Source organism: Miniopterus natalensis, chromosome 9, assembly GCF_054644295.1.
Source record: "Miniopterus natalensis isolate mMinNat1 chromosome 9, mMinNat1.hap1, whole genome shotgun sequence".
Classification (NCBI taxonomy): Eukaryota; Metazoa; Chordata; class Mammalia; order Chiroptera; family Miniopteridae; genus Miniopterus; species Miniopterus natalensis.
Window position 1 is genome coordinate 76,917,308 of NC_142089.1, and position 23,545 is coordinate 76,940,852.

At 38.4% G+C, this 23,545-nt stretch overlaps 1 protein-coding gene across 1 annotated transcript in view; it reads left to right on the forward strand.

Annotated features, from left to right (window-relative positions):
* The window catches only part of GCC2 (GRIP and coiled-coil domain containing 2), a 67,743-nt gene that overhangs the window by 12,040 nt on the left and 32,158 nt on the right, over window positions 1-23,545 (forward strand). Inside the window, exons 6-12 of the mRNA XM_016201848.2 lie at window positions 245-317; window positions 9,973-10,073; window positions 10,170-10,268; window positions 17,053-17,172; window positions 17,611-17,775; window positions 18,077-18,181; window positions 19,015-19,177. Coding sequence (XP_016057334.2) covers window positions 245-317; window positions 9,973-10,073; window positions 10,170-10,268; window positions 17,053-17,172; window positions 17,611-17,775; window positions 18,077-18,181; window positions 19,015-19,177 — 826 coding nt within the window. The remainder of the gene's footprint in view (window positions 1-244; window positions 318-9,972; window positions 10,074-10,169; window positions 10,269-17,052; window positions 17,173-17,610; window positions 17,776-18,076; window positions 18,182-19,014; window positions 19,178-23,545) is intronic.

The following is a 23,545-nucleotide window of genomic DNA, read 5'->3' on the forward strand; positions in this document are numbered from 1 at the left end:
TATATATTTGATAAGTGTCAGTTTATTGATCTTGGCTTTGGATACTACTATTTGTTTATAGTAAATGCTATGTGCATGAGGTCAATATTACCTGGTCTCTCAAGGGAAGAAAAAGACTGTTCAGCAAATTGCTTTCTGTATGAATTCTTTAATAGTAATTTTCTCATACTTTACATGATGGCCAGTTCGTCATTGGGAATGAAATGACTCTGTTTTTATTTTATTTTTTCCTATTAAAATCTAGGATTCTTTAGAGAAATCAGCTTCTGTAGAAAATGATCAACCTCCTTCAGTGAAAGAGCTAGAAGAAAAAATAGGTAAGTACAGTTCTGCATATGTTATCACAATTACACAGATTCTCCCTAGTGTTAAAATAAATGGGGAAATATGGGAGCCAGTTATTGAGTCTTTAAATCATAATAAGCGGTCTCTTCCTAATAATGTCCCCGCCCTTGCTCCTCTGCCATCTGTTTGCCTTCCCTTTGAAAACTGTCACTTTCTGTTTAATCCAAGTAAAGGACTGATATGATTTCATTTTTAAATGGTTCCATGGTGGTTTTGGATTTTTTAATATATTTAACAAACCATTTGACTGCCCAGCTACCTAACACTAGTTATAGAAAGGTGATTAAGATATAGACTGTGTCTTCAAGGAGCTTACTAACAGAAGGGGCTGTTACTACAGTTGTTTGATGTGTGCGCAAGGTACAGTGCTGGCAGTAACTGCCTGTTTTAGAAAAAACCTCACAGAATAGTATGTACTTTTCTTGTCTTGAAAAATGAAAAATATGTCACAAAATGAAAGGTATTCTAGCAAGTGGAAACAGCAGGAGCTTGTATGTTAACATATATAACATCAAGGAGCGTACTAGGAAGTTCCTGTAGAGGCAGGAGTCTGAGCATAGAAGCACTAGTGCCACCTGCAGAGGAGTTAGGACTTTATTTCTCATAGAAACATGGGGTAGCTCTTTTAATTTTTTTTTTTAATACTCCCCTGAGGATATATTTTTCCATTGCTTTTCAGAGAGAGTGGAAGGGGGGGGGAGAGAGAAACTTTGATGTGTCACATCGATTGGTTGCCTCCTGCACTCACGGGGACCCACTCGGGGATCCAGCCTGCAACCTAGCTGCATGCCCTCGGTGGGAATCAAACCTGGGACCCTTTAGTCCATGGTGGAGAGACAAACTAGCTAGGGCTGTAGTTCTTTTAAAGACAAACGAATACTTAGTGTTATGTAATATGCCCATAATTCCTCATTTTAGTACCCATTTAGATTGGGCGAGAGAAGTGGAGAGGGTAGTTGAAAGAGTTTAGAATGACTCCCAGTTTTCTATAATGGATGATTGGGGCAAGTCAGGTTAGGGAGAGTGTGAGCTGAGTTTTCAAGAAATTAATTATAAATGCCAATGCAAATGGAGGTGTTAAATAAACTGCTAAATATGCAAATCTGGAATTGAGAGAGAACTAGATCAGAGATAAAAATTTGTAATCAACATAATAGTTGACATTAAAAACCATGAGAGGAGGAACCAACATGGCAGCGGGCAGGACCAGAGTAAGGGTGGGAGTGTGGTTGGGTGAGTGTGTGTGAGGGTGAGTGTGAGAGGTCATCTGTCCACAGGAGCGGGAGCTCCAGGGGGGCAGTTTGGGCACTCCTGGCAGAGGAGCTGCTGGGCCCTGCCTCCTGCTCCACACGCTTAAGATTGGAGAGCATGCTGTTTTGAAGGAGCCCCAGGGTCCTTCACGAGAGGAAACGGCAGGAATTGGCCATGCCCCAGTGGCCCTAGGCTACAGACAGGTGCAGGAACCCAACTGCTGGGACCTGAAGCCCCAGACACATGGGCCAGACACAACAACTTGGGGTGCCTGAACCATGGGCCTCAGAACCGAAGTCCTGCCTTCACAAGTGATGTGCAGGGCCTGCCCCACGATATTGTGGAGTAGCCTGCTGGCCCACCCTATCCCCTCCCTGAGTGGAGTGTAAGGCCCACCCAACCACCTCAACTAGTGGAGCTCACTGCCTGCCCAGGAGTGGCCCGCCTGGACACGGACCTGACGCCCAGACCCAGCATGCCCAATCCACCCAACCTGGAGCCCATGGACAGCTGACCCTACCACCTTCACCTGGTGCACCCAGCCCTGCCACCATGACCCAATGCCCCCGGATACACAGACCTCTAAACACGACCCAGTGTGCCTAACTCCGTACCACTGGGCAAACTGCCCTGCCACTGGATGATTGCTGCGTAGCTGTGACCTGACACCCCTGGACACGGAGACCTGCATCTGCGACCAAAGGTGCCTGACCCAGTGCCCCTAGAAGACTGGACCCACTGTGACCCAATGCCCCTGGATGCACAGACCTGCTAGAGCAACCCAGCGTGCCTAACCCGTCACTACCAGAAGATGGGGTCCACCCCTGCAACCCCACACAACCAATCACCTCTGGACCCAAGGACCTACCCCCGAGATGCTGCTGGCCTCACCCGGCAACCCCAACTGCCAGACTGCAAAAATGGGGAGGCAAAGAAGCAACCCCAAATGAAAGAAAATGAGGAATCACCAGGAAAGTGACTAGGTGAAATGGAGACAATTTGTCAGATAAAAAATTGAAAGTAATGGTTATAAGGGTGCTTAAACAACTTAGAACTACAAGCAACTTAATGAGAACTATAAGGAACTTAATGAAAAATACACCAACATGAAAAAAGAGGTTGAAACGATGAGTAAGACTCAATTGAATGTGAAGAATGACATAGCTGAAATAAAGAATACCCTGGAAGGAGTCAACAGTAGACTAGAAAAAGCAGAGGACCAAATCAGCAAAGTAGAAGACAAGGTAGAGAAAAACACCCAATCAGAGCAGCAATTGGGTGGGAAAAACACTATACAGCAGGAGGAGAGCTTAAGGGAGCCTTGGGACAACATGAAACATAACATCAGCAACATAGGGATGCCCGGAGAAGAATATGAGCAAGGCATAGAGAACCTATTTGAGGAAATAATGACAAAAAGTTTCTCTAACTTGTTGAAGAAAAAAGTCACACAAGTCCAGGACACAGTCCCAGTCAAGATGAACCCAAAGAGATGCACACCAAAATACATTATAATTAAAATGGCAAACGTTAAAAACAATGAAAGAATCTTAAAGGCTGCAACACAGAGACAGAAAGTAACCTACAAGGAAGCTCCCATTAGACTGTCAGCTAATTTCTCAGTAGAAACACTTTGGGCCAGAAGGGAGTGGCAAATAGTATACAAAGTAATGAAAAGCAAGGGACTGAATCCAAGACTACTATAGCCAGCAAGGCTACAATTCATAATTGAAGGTGAAATTAGGAACTTTGCAGACAAAAAAAAAGGCTAAAGGAGTTTGTTACCAACAGACGGGCACTGCAAGAAATGGTAAAGGGACTGTTGTAAAAATAGGAAATAGAGAGAGGAACATAGGCATAAAGAATAGAATGGCGCCCAGCTGGCATGGCTCAGTGGTTAATCATCGACCCATGAACCAGGAGATCATGTTTCGGTTCCCTGTCAGGGCACATGCCCAGGTTGTGGGCTCTATCCCCAGTAGGGGGCATGCAGGAGGCAGCAGATCAATGACTCATCATTGGTGTTTCTCTCTCCCCCTCTCCCTCTCTCTAAAATCAATAAAAACATTAAAAAATATATATATCCCTAGCTTGTGTGCCTCAGTGGTTAGAGCGTTGGTCCATGAACTGAAGCATCTTAGGTTTGATTCTGGCCAAGGGCACATACTTAAGAATAAACTTATCCAAGGAGGTAAAAGACCTGTATTTGGAAAACTATATAACGTTGAGAAAAGAGATAGAAGAAAATATAAACAAGCAGAAGACTATACCATGTTCATGGACTGGTAGAATCAACATCATTAAAGTGTCCATAGTATCCAAAGCAATCTACAGATTCAACATAATTTCTCTTAAAATACCAACGGCATATTTCACAGATCTTGAACAAATGCTCCAAAAGTTTATATGGAACCACAAAAGATCCTAAACACCCCAACAATCTGGAGAAAGAAGAACAAAGTTGGAGGGATCATAATACCAGATATCAAATTATACTGCAAAGCCACTGTGATCAAAACAGCTTGGTACTCGCACAAGAATAGGCACATACATCAATGAAACAGAACAGAGAACTCAGGAACTGATCCAAGCCATTATGCTCAATATTTGATAAAGGAGACAAGAGCATACAGTGAAGTAAAGACAGTTTCTTCAATAAATGGTGTTGAGATAATTGGACAGGTACATGTAAAAAAGTGAAACTAGACCACCAGCTTACACTATATACAAGAATAAACTCAAAATGGATAAAAGATTTCAATGTAAGTCATGAAACCATAAAAATCCTAGAAGAAGATGTAGGCACAAAATATCAGACATCTCAATAGAATTTTCACTGATATAACACCTATGGCAAGAAAACAAAGGAGAAAATAAACAAATGGGACTACATCAAAATAAAAAGCTTATGCACAGCAAAAGAGACCATCAACAAAAGGAAAAGGGAGCCCACTGTATGGAAGAACATATTTGCCGATGATACATATGATAAAAGGTTAATATCCAAAATGTGTAAGGAACTCATACAACTTAACAAAAAGAAGACAAACAATCCAATCAAAAAATGGGCAGAGAACCTAAATAGATTCAGAGAAGACATGCAGGTGGCCAAGAGACATAGAAGGCTCAAAGTCATTAATCATCAGAGAGATGCAAATTAAAACCACAATGAAATACCATCAACAAACAACAAGTGCTGGCAAGGGTGTGGAACAAAAGGAACTCTCGTACACCACTGGTGGGAATGAAGACTGGTGCAACCACCATGGAAAACAGTGTGGAGTTTCCTCAAAAAATTAAAAATGGAACTGCCATGTGATCCAATATTCCCACTTCTAGGAATATATCCTTAGAATCCTGAAACACCAATCAGTAAGAATATATGCACCCCTATGTTCATGGCAGCACTATTTACAGTAGCTAGGATCTGGAAACAGCCCAAGTGCCACTCAGTAGATGAGTGGATAAAAAAGCTGTGGGACATTTACACCATGGAATACTATGCAGCTGTAAGAAAGATGGATCTCTTACCATTTGAGACAGCATGGAGGGACCTGGAGAGTATTATGGTAAGCAAAATAAGCCAGTCAGAGGAAGACAAATGTCACATGATCTCAGTTATATGTAGAATCTAATAAACAAAATAAACTGACAGACAAAATGGATGCAGAGTCATGGAAGCATGCAACAGACTGACGAATCTCAGAGGAAAGGTGGGGGGAAGGAGGGAATAGATCAACCAAAGTACTTATATGTATATATGCATAACCCATGGACACAGACAAGTGTGGTGAAGGCCTGAGGAGGGGGTGGAAGTAGGGAGGGGTGCAGTCAATGGGAAGAAGGGGGACATCTGTAATACTTTCAACAATAGCAATAAATTTTTTTAAAAAAAGCCTTAAGATTGTGATAACCAAGCAACTGATGGTAGGAGAACGATGAGGACCAGCGACAGTTTTCCATCATTTAAAAATCATAAAGATAAAAACAGCAAAGGAGATTGAGAAGGATCAGCCAGTGTGGTAGGAAGAACCAGAACATAAAATGTTTTGGAAGCTAAGGCAAATGAAGTTCAAGTGAAGGAATTGTTTTAAGAGGGAAAAATGTTTAACCATGGTGAATGCTCTGATAGGTCAGTAACATTAGTACTAAACATTGGATTAAGCAACCTACAACTTACTGGTAATTTGGTGGTAACAGTTCCTGTGCTAGAGCCTGATTGAAGTGAGTTTAAGAAACAAATGGAGGAAAAGAAATTTGATAGTATGTATAAACAACTCTTACGAGGAGTTTTGCTATGGAAGAAAGAGATGGGACAGTATCCAGAGGGCAGATGTGGTTTACCTTTTTGTGTGTGTATGACATTTCACACTCTGACGACTTCTACTATTTATTCCTGAACTTAATCACTTGATATTTTTCATGTTGCATGTTTATAAATTGGAGAAGCACTAAGAGAGGAGGAGGTATACTGCACAATAAAGGGGGAGAATTGCTACACTGGTGCCTGAGTAGGTGAGAAGATACAGGATGAAATGCAGAGTTGAAACATTTAGCCTGTACAACACACACCCAGATGATTCATCTGTAGCAGCCAGAGAAGGAGTATATTTGAAGACAGGTACAACTAGGTTAATAAGCAGGTACAGAACCTTAAGCACTGATACCATCAAGAAGTAAGATATGCCCTGGCTCAGTTAATTGAGCCTTGTCCTCTTCACCAAAAGGTTTGCAGTTTGATTCTCGGCCAGGGCCAAGGCCCAGGTTGTGGGTTGAATCCCAGGTGGAAAGCACGCAGGAAGCAGCCCATCAATGTTCCATTCTCATGTTGATGTTTTTCTTTGTCCCTCCCCTTTCTCTCTAAGTCAATTTAAGAAAATTTTAAAAATAAGATATGGGACAGTGGAGTTTAAATAGGGAAGATAGCCCTGGTTGGTGTGGTTCGGTGGTTAGAGTATCAGCTTGTGCACCCAAGGGTTGTAGGTTTGATTCCTGGTCAAGGGCACATAACTGGATTGCAGGAACGATCCCTGGCCCCAGTCAGTGCACATGCAAGAGGCAACCAACCCATGTGTCTCTCTCACATCGACGTTTCTTTATCTCTCCCCTCCCACTCCCTCCTTCCCTCCTACTCTCTCTGAAAAGGTCAGTTGAATAAATATTCTTGTATGCAGATTAACAAAATAAATAAGGAAGATAGCTAAAGAAATTAAGGGGATAGGTCAAGATTAATACATAGAACAGATTTAGGTGTAAAAATAAGACCCATCGGAGAGTTCGAAGATGGTGGTGGTTGAGTGGAAGCTACGCTGACACTCTCCCAGGACCAAACTGGAATTACAATTAAAATATAGAAAACCACCCTGAATAATCAACTGCAACTGAAGAATAGCTGGGGAGGACCCTCATTACCAAGGAAGAAAAGTGGAAGCCACGTAGGGACTGGTAGGAAGTATGCAGGCGTGAGAGGGCTGGCTGGGCTCCCACAGGCAGCAGCTGAAAGTCCTGAGAGATATCTTAGCTGTCAGGGTTTCCCACTGAGAACTCTGGGACCTAAACCCCAAGTTGGACTCCCCAGCTGAGAGCACCAGAACTGAGAAAGGTGCCCACATTACATCTGGCTGAAAGCAGCCAGGTTTCTGTTTTCCAGGGATGTCTGGAAATGCAGGCACCCTCTTAAAGGGCCAACACAAAGTTTTGTGTGCAGCCACTCACCTTGGGCTCCAGTGGAGGGAAGGCAGAGTGGACTAGAGCAGTATGAGGAGAACCCTCAGGGGCTGGCTGGGTTAATAGACCTCAGAGGGCACCCATCTGGAACCTGGTGGTGAGTCATTCTCCCACATGACAGAAGACATCTTTCTCAGGCAGATATTTACCTTCCAAGCAGCTTATGCCTGGGGGAGAGAGGGGGAGCAATTGCCCACCTTGCTGGAAACCTCTCGTCCCACCCTGTGGAGTTTTTACAGCCTCAGGTTCACTAAAAGACTGAATAACAGCCTCTGGGTGCTTTGAGTCTTTGCCTGATTTCCTTCTGGACCCAGGGCTTGGAAAACCAGACTTTGGTGCACATCTTGGACCTCTCCAAACACACTCATCCCAGCAGAGGAAACAAGAAGCTGTGGAGTGTGGAAAACTTCAAATGGTACTCAACCCCAGTCACAAACAGTGTCTGACATTGGCCTGCACCAGAGACCATCCAAAAGATTGGGAGTCCTAGCAGATCTACCTAATACATAGAAACAAATAAAAAAGGCAGCCAAAATGGGGAGACAAAAAAAAACAAAAACAAATGAAAGAACAAAAGAATTCTCCATAAGAAGAGCTAAACAAAATGTAGACAAGCAATCTATCAGATATAGAGTTCAGAATACTGACCATAAAGAGGCTCAATAGCATGACAAAAGATATGGAAACTATGAAGGAAATTAAGAACGACATAGTAGATATAAAATAAAATAAAAACATTGGAAGGAATGAACAGCATATTAGGGGAAGCTGAGAATCAGGTCAGCAAATTAGAAGACAGAGTTAGGAAAAAAATCACTCAAAGAATCAAAAAGAAAAACTATTCAAGAATAGGAGGACAGTTTAAGGGAGCTGTGGGACAACCTGAAACTTAACAATATTCACATCATTAGGAGTGCTAGAAAAGTTTGAGCAAGGGTTAGAAAACATGTTTGAAGAAATAATGGCAGAAAACTTCCCTAACCTGGTCAAGGAAAAAGTCACACAAATTCAGGAGGCACAGAGTTCCAAGCAATAAGAACCCAAAGAGGCCCACCCCCTAGACACATCGTAATTAAAATGCCAAAATTTCAAGACAGAATCTTAAAGGCAGCAAGAGAAAGGCAATCTGTTACCTACAAAGGAGCTCCCATAAGGCTGTCAGCTGATTTCTCATCAGAAACTCTACAGACCAGAAGGGAATGGCATGAAGTATTCAAGGTAATGAAAAGCAAGTATCTGAAATGCAGACTACTCTATCCAGCAAGGCTAACATTCAGAATAGATGGTGAAATAGAGCTTCCCAGACAAAAAAAGGCTAAAGGAGTTTATCACCACCAAAGCAGCATTGCAAGAAATGTTAAAGATACTGCTATAATTAGAAGTTGAAATGGAGAGAATGAGAAACATAGGCATAAAGGAATAAAATGGCAATAGGTAAGTACTTGTCAATAATAACCTTAAATATAAATAGATTAAATGTCCCAATCAGAAGTCATAGGGTAGCTGAAGGGATAAGGAAACAAGATCCAAATATACGTTGTCTACAAGAGACCCACCTCAGAACAAAAGACTCACACAAGCTGGAACAAAAACCAAAAACAACTTCTGGAGGACTTTAAAGGAGAGGTCGACAGCAATACAGTCATAGTAGGGGACTTTAACATCCCACTGACTTTACTGGACATATCTTCCAACAAAAAATCAACAAGTGCACATGGGACATTCTCAAAGATGGACCACGTTAGGACACAAAACAAGTCTTTACAAGTTCAAGATTGAAATCATCAAGCATCTTCTCGGAAATTTACACAATGGAATACTATGCAGCTGTAAAAACGAAGGATCCTTTACCTTTTTGAGACTGCATGATGGGACCCGGAGAGTATTATGCTAAGTGAAATACGCCAGTCAGAGAAAGACAAGTGTCATATGATCTCATTCGTATGTGGAATCTAATGAATGAAATAAACCAGTGAACAAACTAGACCCGTGGAACAGACTGATGAATCTCAGAGGGAAGGTGGGGGTTGGTGGGTAGCTGGGGAGAGATTATCATAAGAACTTCTATGCATATATGCATAACCCATGGACCCAGACAGTGGTGGGGTGAAGGCCTGCAGGGAGGAGTACAGGTGGAGGGGATCAATGAGGGAAAAAAGGGGACATCTGTAATATTTTCAACAATAAAGATCAAATAAAAATAAGACCCACCAACCAAGAGGAGTATGCCTAGGGAACATGAGTATATAACTTTTTCTGCTATCTCTCCTACTTGATCCTTGTTTGAAAATCACCAACTAAAATCCTGGTATATGTGTGTTTCTGGGAAATCATCTAAGGTTGAATATGTCCTAACAACCCCTTCAATTCCTAGAAATGGCGTAAAAAAAAATAAAAAGTAGGCTATTTTGGAAGACTGAAGAAAATGGAAAGTTTTACATTGTTTGACTCACTTATATAATGAACAATTAAGCATTCACTTAAAAAAATAGGTATTAATATTTTTGGTACTTGTTTTATTACTTTTAATTTCAAATTGCAAATTTTGTGTTCCAGATTAGAGATCAATTTCTAGGGCTAAAATAAGTAAATTTGAATATTTTTCTTTTTTCCTCTTGATTTCATACATAATCCATTTTATGTTTTTAGAATATCTCAAAAAAGAATCCAAAGAGAAAGAAGAGAAAACAAATAAGATTAAATTAGTTGCTGTGAAGGCAAAGAAAGAACTAGATTCTAGCAGAAGAGAGGTAAGGTGACTTAAAAATGAAAGATTCAATAACCTTACATTTTAGAAAATCAAGTTTTCTGTCGATAAAAACCTCTCTATTGTATTTTTAAAACAGGCACAGACTCTAAGGGAAGAACTGAAATCTGTTCAATCAGAAAGGGATCAGTTGTCTACTTCCATGAAAGATCTCATTCAAGGAGCAGAAAGCTATAAGGTACAAAGTTATTTTAACAAGTTATATTTGTAACCTTGAAGTTAAGAAATGTACTAGAAAATCTTGTTCATAATACAGTCACCTTGTGTTTTTAATAAGCTGTTTTTACTGTCTTTCTGTAATGTGGTATCCTAGTGTCAAGATTTTAAGTAGCTAAGCTTTAAGGTAGTGTCTTGCATTTAAAAATTAAAATTCTGTTTTGGGATTTTATAATAAAATTAGTAACAAAAAAAGATGGCTATTATTGCTGTTATTTAATATTGTTCTGGCCACATGAATAAACCATTTGACAGTTAAACAATAGGTCTACTGGAATATGAAAATATTATTTGGAGTTAATATGCTTGTTTACCTAAATAACATGAGAATCTATCATAAAAAGTACAGGAATTGAAAATGAGAGTACAACAAAATTACTAAGTGTAAGATAAATGTCATTTTTCTTACATATTTCTTTATGTATTCAGCAAATATTTTTACGGCTGAGACTGAGTACTGGAGAGATGGTGATCAACCAAATAGAATAAATTATTGCCCTTTTAGGACTTATATTCTAATGGCAATAACAGACAAGCAGACAAAACTACAAGATACATACTGTATAGAAAAGTAAAGGTAGGTAGGGAGAAGAGAGTGAGCCATAATCAAGTAGGATTTGATTAAAAGAAGAAAAACCCAAAGTAACCTAAAATAAAATTTGGGGAAGAACTTTAATGAGAAAATTTGGCACTTAATGAAGAAAACTGCAAAACATATGTTTCATGTTTGAATATTATTTGAAATATTAGTTCTCAGTTTCATTTACAAGTTCTAAAACAATTTCACTAAAAGTTCTAGGTTTTTAATCATTTCTATTTTTCAATTATAGTTGACATACAGTATTATATTAGTTTCGGGTGTATATTCCAGTGATTAGATATTATAAAACTTACTAACTAATCATTCCAAAAAATCTCATACCCATCTGAAACTGTACATAGTTAGAATATTATTGACTATATTTCCTATGCTGTAATTTATACCCCTATGACTATACTATAACTACTAATTTCTACTTTTTTTTTAATTGATTTCAGAGAGAGGAAGGGAGAGGGAGAGAGAGATAGAAACATCAGTGATAAGAGAGTCATTGATCGGCTGCCTCCTGCATGCTCCCTGCTGGGGATCGAGCCCGCAACCCAGGCATGTACCCTGACTGGGAATCAAACCTCGATTTCCTGGATCTTAGGTCAATGTTTAACTGCTGAGCCATGCCAGCCAAGCACTAATTTGTACTTCTAACACCCTTCACCTTTTTCAGCCATCCCCCGAATCCCCCTCCCGTCTGGCAACCATCAAAATGTTCTCTGTATCTATGAGCCTGTTTCTGTTCTGCTTGTTCATTTATTTTGATTCTTAGATTCAATTGTTGATAGTAATGTGTTTATTGCCATTTTATTGTTTATATTTTTTTATCTTCTTAAAGAAGACCCTTTAACTAATTTCATTTAATACTGGTGAATTTCAGTTTTTTCTTCTCTGGGAAGCTCTGTATCTCATCTTTAATTCTAAAGGATAGCTTTGCTGGGTTGAGTAATCTTGCTTGTAGGTCATTACTTTTCATCACTTAGGATATTTCTTGCCACTCCCTTCTGGCCTGCAAAGTTTGTTGAGAAATTAACTGACAGTCTTATGGGAACTCCCTTGTAGGTAACTAATTGCTTTTCTCTTGCTGCTTTTAAGATTCTCTTTGTCTTCATCCTTTGGCATTTTAATTAAGATGTGTCTTGGCATGGACCTTTTTGGGTTCATCTTGTTTGGGTCTCTCTGCGCTTCCTGGACTTGTATATCTATTTCTTTCATCGGGTAAGGGAAGTTTTCTCTAATTATTTTTTCAAATAGGTTTTTAATTTCTTGCTCCCTTTCTTCTCCTTTTCACCCCGTGATAGGAATGTTGGTACACTTGACGTCCCAGAGGCTCCTTACAGTATGTTCACATATTTGGATTCCTTTTTCTTTTTGCTGTTCTGAATGGGTGTTTTTTTGCTTCATCATATTCCAAATCGCTGATTTGATTCTCGGCACCCTCTACTGTTGATTCCTTGTAAATTCTGCATTTCAGTTAGTGTATCCTTCATTTCTGACTGGTTCTTTTTTATGATTCCTAATTCGTTTTTCATTCTGTTGAAGTTCTCACTAGGTTCCTTGAAGCTCTCAGTAAGTTCCTTGAACATCCTTATAACCATTGTTTTGAACTGTGTATCTGGTAGTTTGCTTGCTTACATTTTATTTCATTCATTTTCTGGAGATTTCTCCTTTCTTTAACAACATGTTTCTTTGTCTCCACATTTTGGCTGCTTCCCTGTGTTTGTTTCTATGTATTAGATAGAGCTACTACATCTCCCGGGTTTGGTAGGGTGGTCTTGTGTAGTAGGTGTCCTGTAGAGCCCAGTGGTGCAGTCCCTGCAGTCACCTAAGCTGGGTGCTCCAGGTGCACCCCTGTGTTGGCTGTGTGCACTCTCCTTTTGTAGTTGAGCTCTGATTGATGTTGGCATCACTGGAAGAGATTGACCCCCAGGCCTACTGACTGTGAGGACCAGCTGTGACTACAGCAGAAGAGCTGCTGTGCAGGAGTTGACACTACAGAGCAGGACTTGCTTCAGTGGGACTTTGGTATGTCACTTGTGGAGATGGTAGGGTTGTAATCCAGTGTAATCTGAAGCTGCCCACCTGGTGCACTGTGTCTGGGGCCTCCTGGGAGGTGCAGAGTCAGCCACAGCCTGGTTCCTGCCTGGGCCACCCGGCACAAGCTGCAGAGTCATCTACAGATGGCTACTACTTTTGTTGGGCTTGGAGGTACCCAGGAGAGGCCAGCTGTGAACCGAAAGTGAGCTGCTGCTAGTGCCAGGCCTGGGGCCACTTTGTGAGAGGTACAGGGCATGCTGAGGCCAACTGCTGCTTGTTTGAGAGATTTTAGGAAGGTCCAAAGCATGAGGCAAGAGAGGCCAGTTGTATGGAAAAGCCACTGGAAATGGCTTGGATGAGTCTGCAAGTTGGGTAGGGCGAGGTCTCGGAACCATCAGAGCAGGACAAACAGTGTGAGCCAGGTTGATGGAGACTCAGATATGGCACCCACCTGTCAGCTTGGGGTATGGGAGGAATAATGACCTCTGCCAGCACTCTTGTCTTGGAGAAAGCTCCTTTCCCAGCTCTTGCTCTGATGCCAGACAATTTACTTCCTCCCTCTATGTCCCTGGTTCCTTTCAAAACTGCTGCCCCAATACTAGAGCTCAGAGGGAGTGATTCCAAGTAAGTCTGTGCATGGGCTCTTTAAGAGGAACTGCCTAAGACTCCAGCAGCCTCCTACTCACTGAGCCACTGTCCCTGCTGGTTTTTGGTTTTTGGTTTTTGTTTTTTTAATCCTCACCAAAGGATATTTTTTCCATTGTTTTTTCAGAGAGAGTGGAATGAAGAGAGAGAGAGAGTGAGAAACATCAATGTGAGAGAGACACATCAATTGGTTGCCTCCTTCACGCACTCTGACTGGGGCTGAGGATCAAGCCCGCAACCAAGATACACGCCCCTGGCTGGAATCGAACCCAGGACCCTCCAGTCATGGGCCAACACTCTAACCACTGAGCCAAACTAGCCAGGGCTTTGCTGGTTCTTATAGCTAGAATTTTTAGGGACTTAATCTTCCTGGCACTGGAATTCTGGGCTGAGTGACCTGGTGTGGGGCTGAGACTCCTCACTCTTCAGGGGGGACCTCCGTAGCCAAGATATCCCTCCCAATTAAAAACCACCAGGTGAATATGGGACCAACCAGTTCCACGCATTCCTGCCCCTCCCACCAGTCTCGCTGTGGCCTCTTCTTTAATTCTCTCTTTGTAGGACTTCCATTCTGCTAGATCAGGTGTTTCTGAATGATGGTTGTTCTGAAGATTACTTGTATTTTTGATGTGGTTGTGGGAAGAGGTGAATAACATGTTTATGTATGCCACCATCTTGGCCAGAAGCCCTCTAGGGTTTTTTAGTAGGGCAATCTTGACAAGTTAACAAGAATAGATGGGAAAAGTGACTTCTTGTCCAGCTGCCTGGCTCAGCGATTCAGCATCAGCCTATGATCTAGGAGATCGCAGTTTGACTTCCAGTTAAGGCACATGCCCGCCTGGATTGCGGGCTCGGACCCCAGTAGAGGGAGTGCAGGAGGCAGCCGATCAATGGCTTTCTCATCATTGATGTCTCTATTTATCTCTGTTCTCTCCCTTCCTCACTCTGAAATCAAAAAAGCCTTTTTTTTTCAATCCTCACCTGAGGAAATTTTTTCTGTTGCTTTTCAGAGAGTGGAAGGGAGAGAAAGAAAGAGAGAGACACATTGACTGGTTGCCTCCCACACGAGCCCTGACCTGGGCCAGGGATTGAGTCTGCATCCGAGTTACGTGCCCGTGGTCAGAATCAAACCTGGACCCTTCAGTCCGAGGGCCGATGCTCTAACCACTGAGCCAAACTGGCCAGGGCAAGACTTTTTTTTTTTTTTTTTTAAATATATATCTTTATTGATTTCAGAGAGAGGAAAGGAAAGGGAGAGAGAGATAGAAACACCAGTGATGAGAGGGTCATTGATCAAGCCCGCAACCGGGCATGTGCCCTGACCGGGAATCGAACCCCGATTGCCGGGATCCTAGGTCGAAACTCAACCGCTGAGCTACGCCTGGCCGGGCAAGACATATTTTTTAAAATAAATAAAAATTAAAGTCTGTTGCTCAGGCCAGGTTGACTCAGTTGTTAGAGCATTAGCCCACGAACTGAAAGGTCTCAGGTTTGATTCCTGTCAAGGGCACATACTTCCATTGCAGGCTTGATCTCCAGGCCCTGTCGGGGCAGGTGGGGGAGTTAACCTATTGATGTGTCTCTCACATCGATGTTTCTCTCTCTCTCTCTCCCTTCCTGTCTCTCTGAAAAGCAGTGAAAAAAAATATCTCCTCAGGTCAGGATTATCTCCTCAGGTGAGAATTTAAAAAAATTGTTTTTAATAAATTCTGTTAAAACATTTTTTAAAATAGAATTTATAGTTATAAAATTTTCCCAATCTTTGAGTAAGTTAGGGATTCCATTTGTGATGAAGCAACAGGATTTAAGATCAAATCAGAGGTGCTGATATGTTTAAGAATGGTGAACTTTTAGTAAAAACAGACATATAACGAAGGTGCATTAGGTTCCTTAGGGGGCATCACTGTTAGGATGCTGAGTAGTTTTGTAGGTTACTTGTGAATTTGGCTAGGTAGTTTTTTAAGTGTTTATATTACTTAAAATAATTTTTGCCAGTTTTATTTAAGAGATCTGAACATGCAACAGTTATGAAGGTACAAATAATTGGTCATTATTAATTTACTTAGAAGCATCAGCATGTACATTAAGGAAATGAGATTGTTGCATGTATGGCATTCATTTTTTCTTCCAAGGCTCTGTTAGGAATACTGTGTTAGAATTTCCTGTAGGGAGCCATTATTTACTAGAGTCAGCCTTGGTATAGCAATTAAATTTTTTGCAGCTATTGACAACTATTAGAACCCTAATGAGTAAAAACAAAAAAGATCAGACAGAGTCTAAGAGGATAAAGACCTTTGCTTTTTGGAGTTAGAAGAATCCACAAAAATACAAAACAAGCATGGTATTTTCTCTCTAGAAGACATGATTTCTCAGCCACATATTTATGTATACCAGGAAGTAACAGAATCCTCAGACAAATAAACATGGACAAATAAATTTGTAAGCCAGATTCTAGATTCCCAATTCCTGCCTCTTGGCAATTACTAAATGAGTAGACCATAAAAAAGAAACTCATATTCTGGCAGTCACCAGTGTGGACAGTAATTGGCTATGAAAATCAGAATTAGAAACAAAATTAGATTTGACCAGAATCAGAAAAGCCGTATAATCCAGTACATGAGACCACCAGAGGAGCCTCAGAAGGTGAGCCAAGGATTCAGGAGGTCCTGGGCTGGGTGAAGGTCACTTTTCAGGCTTCCCAAAGTAAACTTTCAAAGAAAACTAAGAAACATTTTCATAATTAATTTGAACGCAAATACATTTATGTGAAGAACAGTCAGTAATTTTCCAGGAACAAAGGCAAAAACAGGATTTAGAAGAGAGGGCAAAGAGGAAAACTATAGGCAATCTGGAAACAGAGAGTCTCATTTTTGTATTTCTGGGGTGTAACCTGCTTGGCTGGTATGTAGCAAAAAGGTCTGCCTGGGCATTCTGTCCTTGTGTAGAGGCCAACTAGAACTATCCAAAAAATTCACTTGGTTTTAGAGTCTTCGGAAAATATTGAATGTTTTGCTATAAAATGTAAGAGGCTGTGTTTACATAATGTCTTCTTATGCCCTACCTTTAGCACCTCTACTTCATATTAGATTAGCTTGAAACATTTCCTTCATCAGAATTCGTCAGGTGGAATTAATATGTGACCAGGTTAAACTTTTTCTCCGTTCTCAAATTTTGTTTACATTTCAGAAGTTTGTTTTTGTTGATGACACAAATATTTAACTTGGAAATTTACTGTATAAATTTTAAATCCCCTTCCCTTTTAATGGATTCCCCTCATACTTAAAATCATCTGAATTATGCTAACTTTATTATATAATGCCAATTAGGTATTCTATCAAATGTTGAAATTTAGGTAAATATTTAAGCTTCCAGAATGGACTCATAAACCTTATATCAAGAAGGCTCGATGATATAGTCTGACTGGTTGAAGGTATAATAATATCCTAAAAGTAAATTATTTTGTCTTTTATTGAAGAATCTTTTACTAGAATATGAAAAGCAATCAGAGCAGTTGGATATAGAAAAAGAACGTGCTAATAATTTCGAGCATCAGATAGAAGACCTTACAAGGCAATTAAGGAATTCAACTTTTCAGGTAACTTTAAATTTAGTAAATGCATACATAAAAATTGTTATAAGTATATTTCAATTCCAGTATATTTTCATAAAATAAAATTAATACATAGGCAGACACTTAATTTCATTTTCTTCTTCCCATTGTTGGGAAAAAACTAGTAACTGTCCTGTCTTACTTATTGCTCTAATCTCCATTCCCCTGGGTTTTTTTGTTTTCATTTCATGTTTCCCTTTTTCTCTAACAGTGTTCCTGGTATCTTGTAATGTTTACCAAATTAATATCAATAATGATAGTGTTTAAAACTGATCCTCAACTTAACATTGTCATTCTTTAGAATTGATTTTGAAATCTTTTTTTATATACTATGCCAACGTTCTCATTAGAATACCATTTTATTCTTACATTCTTGTACACACTCTGTGTGTGTTTACAATAATGAATCATTTGTCACTCTAGTGTGAAAAATTAAGTTCTAATAATGATGATCTCCTGGCTCATGTTGAGACACTACAATCTAATGTCAAGTTATTGGAAGTACAGATTTTAGAAGTCCAAAAAGCCAAAGCAATGGCAGACAAAGAGTTGGAAGCTGAAAAACTTAAAAAGGAGCAGAAGATAAAGGTAAAAATAGTCCTGTGGGATTAATTCATGTTATATATTGATGTTTTTATCAAAGTATTATTTAAAAGATGGAAAGATTAATGAGTTGCATTTGTGAATACAGCAAAATTTATTAATTCCTTAATGTATACTATGAATTTGAGAATCCAAGCTATGATTTTTGAGTGTATATTTTTTAAATATTGAAAGATTTCAAACATTTTGTATTTAACTATGTCAGACTTACAGTTCCTTACAAACACCTTTTTTAACGTTGGTTGCCTTGGGGTGGGGTGGTGCTTTTTTAATTATTTTATTTTAGGAGCATGCCAGTTCTGTAAATGAACTTGAAGAACTTCAGCTACAACTTCAAAAGGAAAAGAAACAGCTGCAAAAAACCATGCAAGAATTAGAACTGGTTAAAAAGGTAAAATAAAACTGATATTAGTATTTACTTCTTTTAAACTGTTCTATAAACGTTGACAAAAAATATTTCAAAAACATGATTACTTGTGGTACTAAAATAATCATTTATAAATTGCTTGCCTCAAAATATTGAAAATTTAACTTATTTCTCTGAGTGCCTATCCCTCTAGAAGAATCTAGGCTCATGAATTATTAGATATTTTATTTTTGTACATGATTGTGTGACACATGAAGATTTACCTTTGGCTTATTTTTCTCCACTTTTTCAAAGATGAGGCTAAAAAGAAAGGTACTGTGCAGGCTGCTTAAAATATTAGTATTTATAAGTAAGAGCCCGACAGGAGAAGAATTACCAATTGAGGTTAATAAAAATTATAATGAGAGCCTACCCAGCATGGCTTAGTGGTTGAGCATCGACCTATGATCCAGGTCGAGGTTTGATTCCCTGTCAGGGCACATGCCCAGGTTTCGGGCTTGATCCCCACCCAGTGTGGGGCGTGCAGGAGGCAGCCAATCAATGACTCTCTCATCATTGATGTTTCTCTCTCTCCCTCCCTCTCCCTTCCTCTCTCTGAAATCAATAGACGTATTTTTTTTAAAAATTATAATGAGGTACAATGAAACTGAGAAAGTTAGATTAAACTACAGGTATTAGAAAACATATTTTGAAATTATGAAGTAGGAAGTATCCAACTTCTAGTTTCTTCATTATTGTGTAAACTTTATTTCAGAAAAGCATAGTAGAATCTGTTTATTCCTCTCTCTTCATTTTAGCAATATTACATATGAAATTAATCTTGTATTTTGTGGATCATTTATTTGTAATATGTGCAGGATGCCCAACAAACCACATTGATGAATATGGAAATAGCTGATTATGAACGTCTGATGAAAGAACTAAATCAAAAGTTAACTAATAAAAACAGCAAGATAGAAGATTTGGAGCAAGAAATAAAAATTCAAAAACAGAAACAAGAAACCCTACAAGAAGAAATGAGTGAGTAAAACATAGTTCATTGTAACTTAATAATATCATCGTAACAGAATACAGTGGAGCAATATTAGTTATTTATTTCACTAGTTTCTGACTGCTAACCAGATCTTTCACACAGTGCTAACCATTATTAAGGACCAGAAAGTTGTAAAACCATTTGTGGTTCAGACATTTACAGTCCATGGTGGTGCATAATGCATTCACTGAAATATTTCTTAATACCTGCAGTGTGAGTAATACAAAGGTAAAAAGGGGTCTTTGTCAATGATTTGTTGATTGTCAGCAGAGTGGGATAATTTAAATAGGGGTGAAATCTTTCTTTTTAAGGTGATTATATTCCATTTTATCCATAAAATAATTTCTAATGTAAGCATCTAAAGCTATAAATATCCCTTTAGCCCTGGCTAAGTCAACTATATCTCACAGATTAATGTGTTGTTTTTTTGTTTTGATTTAGCCCACACTATTTTTTATTTTCCTTTGGATTTTTTCTTTGACTCAGGGGTTATTTAGAAGTGTGTTGTTTAATTCCTAAGTATTTAAAGGAGTTTTCAGTTATCTTTCTGTTCATTATTTCTAACCTAATTCCTTTGTAGTTAGAGAACATACTCTGTATGATTTAGTTCTTTTAAATTTATTGAGTTTTGTTTTATGACCCAGAATAATCTCTTTTGGTAAATGTTCCTCATTCACTTGAAAATAACCTGTTAGACTGTATTAGTTAGATAGATTGTTCTATCTAATGTCAATTAGATCAAGTCAGTTGACAGTATTTAAGTTTTCTACATCCTTAGTGATTTTCTGACTACTGTTCTACCAAGTACTGAGAAAGGTATGTTGAATTCCCTGACCATAATTCTGACTCTCTTTTTCTTTTTGGTTCTGTCATGTTTGCTTCATATATGTAGAAACTCTGGAATTAGCTACATGTACATTTAGTATTGTTAGTCATTTTTGGTGATTTGATCCCTTTATTATTGTGAAATGTCTTTTTTTTAATCACTGGTAATATTCCTTTCTCTAAAATCCACTTTGATATTAATATAACCACACCAGCATACTTCCATTTCCTATTTACACAGCATATCTTTTTCAATTCTTTGGCTTTCAACCTATGTAAATGTGTAAAATGTCTCTTTAGTATGTAGTTGAGTCTTGTTTTTTTCTGCAAGCTGACAGTCTCTACTATTTAATTGTGATGTTTAAGGCCTTTATTTTTAACATAATTATTTATGTAATTAGGTTTAAATCTAATAAGGAGTGAATTAGGTCTTCACTCCACTCCTTGCTGTTTGTTTGCTTTTTTTGTCTTGTAATTTCTTTCCTTTTTACTCTTTTTCTGCCTTCTTTTGAATAATTATTTTATACTGTTTTATCTCTTTTATTAGCTATACCAATTTGTTAGATTTTAGTGGTTGCTTTATGGTTTATAGTATACATCTGGAACTTAATAGAGATTACTTTCAAGTAGATTATACCACTTTATATATTGTAGAAGAATCTTATATTACAGTGGCACTCTTTATTTGCCTCCCCTTTTGTCCTTTGTGCTATTTTTGTCATTTTCTACATGTGTTATAAACACAATACATTGTTGTTATTTTTGTTTGAAAATAGTTATCTTTTAAAGCAGAGGTCAGCAAACGGTGGCCCACAGCCAGATTGACTATTTTTGTAAATTAAGGTTTTGTTGAAACACAGCCATGTTCTTTGTATCATTTGTGATTACTTTCATGCTACAGCAGCACAGTAGTTGTCACAGAGACTGCATGGCCTGCAAGCCTGTAATATTTATTATCTGACCATTTTAAGCGTTTACCAAGCCTTGTTTTAAAGAAATGAAAAACTAGAGAATTTGGTAATATTTACTCACGTTTATCATTTCTGGTGGTCTTCACTCCTTCATGTATATCTCAGTTCCGTCCAAAAGGTGTGACTTTCCTTTTGCCTGAAGAACTCCCTTTAATATATCTTTTGAGATAGGCTACAGGCGTTGAATTCTCTTGTGTTTTGTTTGTCTGAAAACATCTTTCACCTGCCTTACTTTTTGAAAGATACTTTTGCTTGGTATAGAGTTTTATGATGTGCCTTTGTGCAGTTTTTCCTTGTTTGTATCCTGTTTGTGGTATATTGAACTTCTTTGACGTATGGCGTTTTTATAGTTTTCTTCAAGTTTGTAATAACATTGGCGAATATCTCCCTTAATATTTTCTGTCTAAACTTCTCTTTCTTTTCTTTCCCCAGGACTCTAATTACACACATTAGACCATTGATAAAGTCCTAGAAGTCAGTCATACTCTGCTCTTTTTTTCCTTCATTTTTCTTGTGGTTTTTTTGCTGTTTTTTGTTTTTACATTCTGAGCTTATCTATAGAGAGTTTAATTATTATGTCTTTAAATTCTCTCATCTGCAGTGTCTAATCTGTTAATTGCATTTGGTGACAGTCTCATTTTAGAATCTGTGTTTTTTTATCTCTAGAAGTCCCATTTGTTTTGTTGTTGTTTTTATTTTCCATTTATTTCTTCTTTATATGTTTTTCTTTATATCCTTGAGAATATTGTAGCTATTTTCATTTTATTGTTTGCTAATTTCATTTCTGTAATTTCTGGTTCTGTTTCTATTGATTGGGGTTTTTCTTTCTGTTTATGAATAATGTTTTCCTGCTTTTCATGGGAAATAATTTTTTAATTGGATGTGAATTTGACATTTTTGAATGCTAGATTTTTTTTTATATTCATTTGAAGAGTTAAACTTTGTATGACAAGAAGTCAAGTTATTTGTGGATCAGTTTTACCTTTGGGGCTTGTTTTTCATCTTTCTTAGGACAAGTGTAAAATAGCCTTTCCTATAGATCTAGTTCAGTCCCAGTATTAAGTTGGGAGTCTTCTGAGGACTACTGAGTGCCCATGTATTCAACAACATTTCTTACTGTGGCTGGTAGGAATATGAGCAATTTATAGCCCTGTGTAAGATCTGGGAATTGTTCATATTAAAGCTTTCTATGCATTGTTTTGTTCCTGTTAACCTTTTCAACTCAGTAAGATATCTGCTCTGTTTGAGATTCCCCTCCTGTACCATAATCTAAAATTTGCCTTCAGGCAGAGAACAGACACTATGTAATAGGGCACGCCTCATTTGTTTGTTTACCTCCTGTTAGGGATCACAGTACTACACTGCTTACCGTCCAATGTCATAAGACAGGTTTTTTTCATATCTTTGTTCAGTCTTTTTATTTTAAGGAAGAAATGGAAGTCATTAAATGTCACTGTCCTATTTTTTTTTTTAATCAACCCTCCCCCCCCTTGGCAATCATCAGCTTGTTCTCTATATCTATAGGTCTGTTTATAATTTTTTGTTGTTTATTCATTTGTTGTTTTTTATATTACATATAAGTGAAATCATATTTATCTTTCTTTGCCTTATTGCACTTAGCATAACGCCCTCTAGGTCCATCCATGTTGCCACAAATGGCAAGATTTTGCTCTTTTTTATTGCTGAATAATATTACACATACACATATATATGTATGAGTGTGTGTGTGTGTGTGTGTGTGTGTGTGTATATGTATATATATATGGCATGTCTTCTTTATCCATTCACCTAATGATGGAGGTCTAGGCTGCTTCCATATCTTAGCTATTACTAGTAATGCTACAGTGAACATAGGGGTGCATATGTCTTTTCAAATTAGTGTTTTTGTTTTCTTTGGAAAAATACCCAGAAGTGAAATTGCTGGGTCATATTGCAGCTCTATTTTTAATTATTTGAGGAATCTCCATAAAGTTTTCCATAGTGGCTGCACCAATTTATAATCCCACCAACAGTATACAAGGATTCCCTTTTTTCCACATCCTCACCAACACTTATTTATTGATGCATAGATGATAGCCATTCTTACAGGTGGGAGGTAATACCTGATAGTGGTTTTAATTAACATTTCCCTAATAATCAGTGACATTGGGCATCTTTTCATGTCTATTGGCCACCTGTATGTCCTCTTTGGAGAAATACCTATTTAGGTCCTCTTCCCATTTTTTAATTGGATTCTTTGTTTTTTGGTGGTGTAGGAGTTCCTTGTATATTTTGAAACTCCTACAACACCAAAGTGATACATCCAAATGATGCTAATGATACATCCCCCTTATTGGATGTATTATTTATGAATATCTTCTCCCATTCAGTAGGCTGTCTTTTCATTTTGAGATGGTTTCCTTCACTGTGCAAAAACTTTTTAGTTTGCTGTAACCCTATTTGTTTCTTTTTTTCTGTTGTTGTCCTTGCTTGAGAAGACACAGTAAAAAAAAACATATTGCTAAGCATTGTCAAAGCTTTTACTGCCTGTTTTCTTCTAGGAGTTTTATGGTCTTGGGT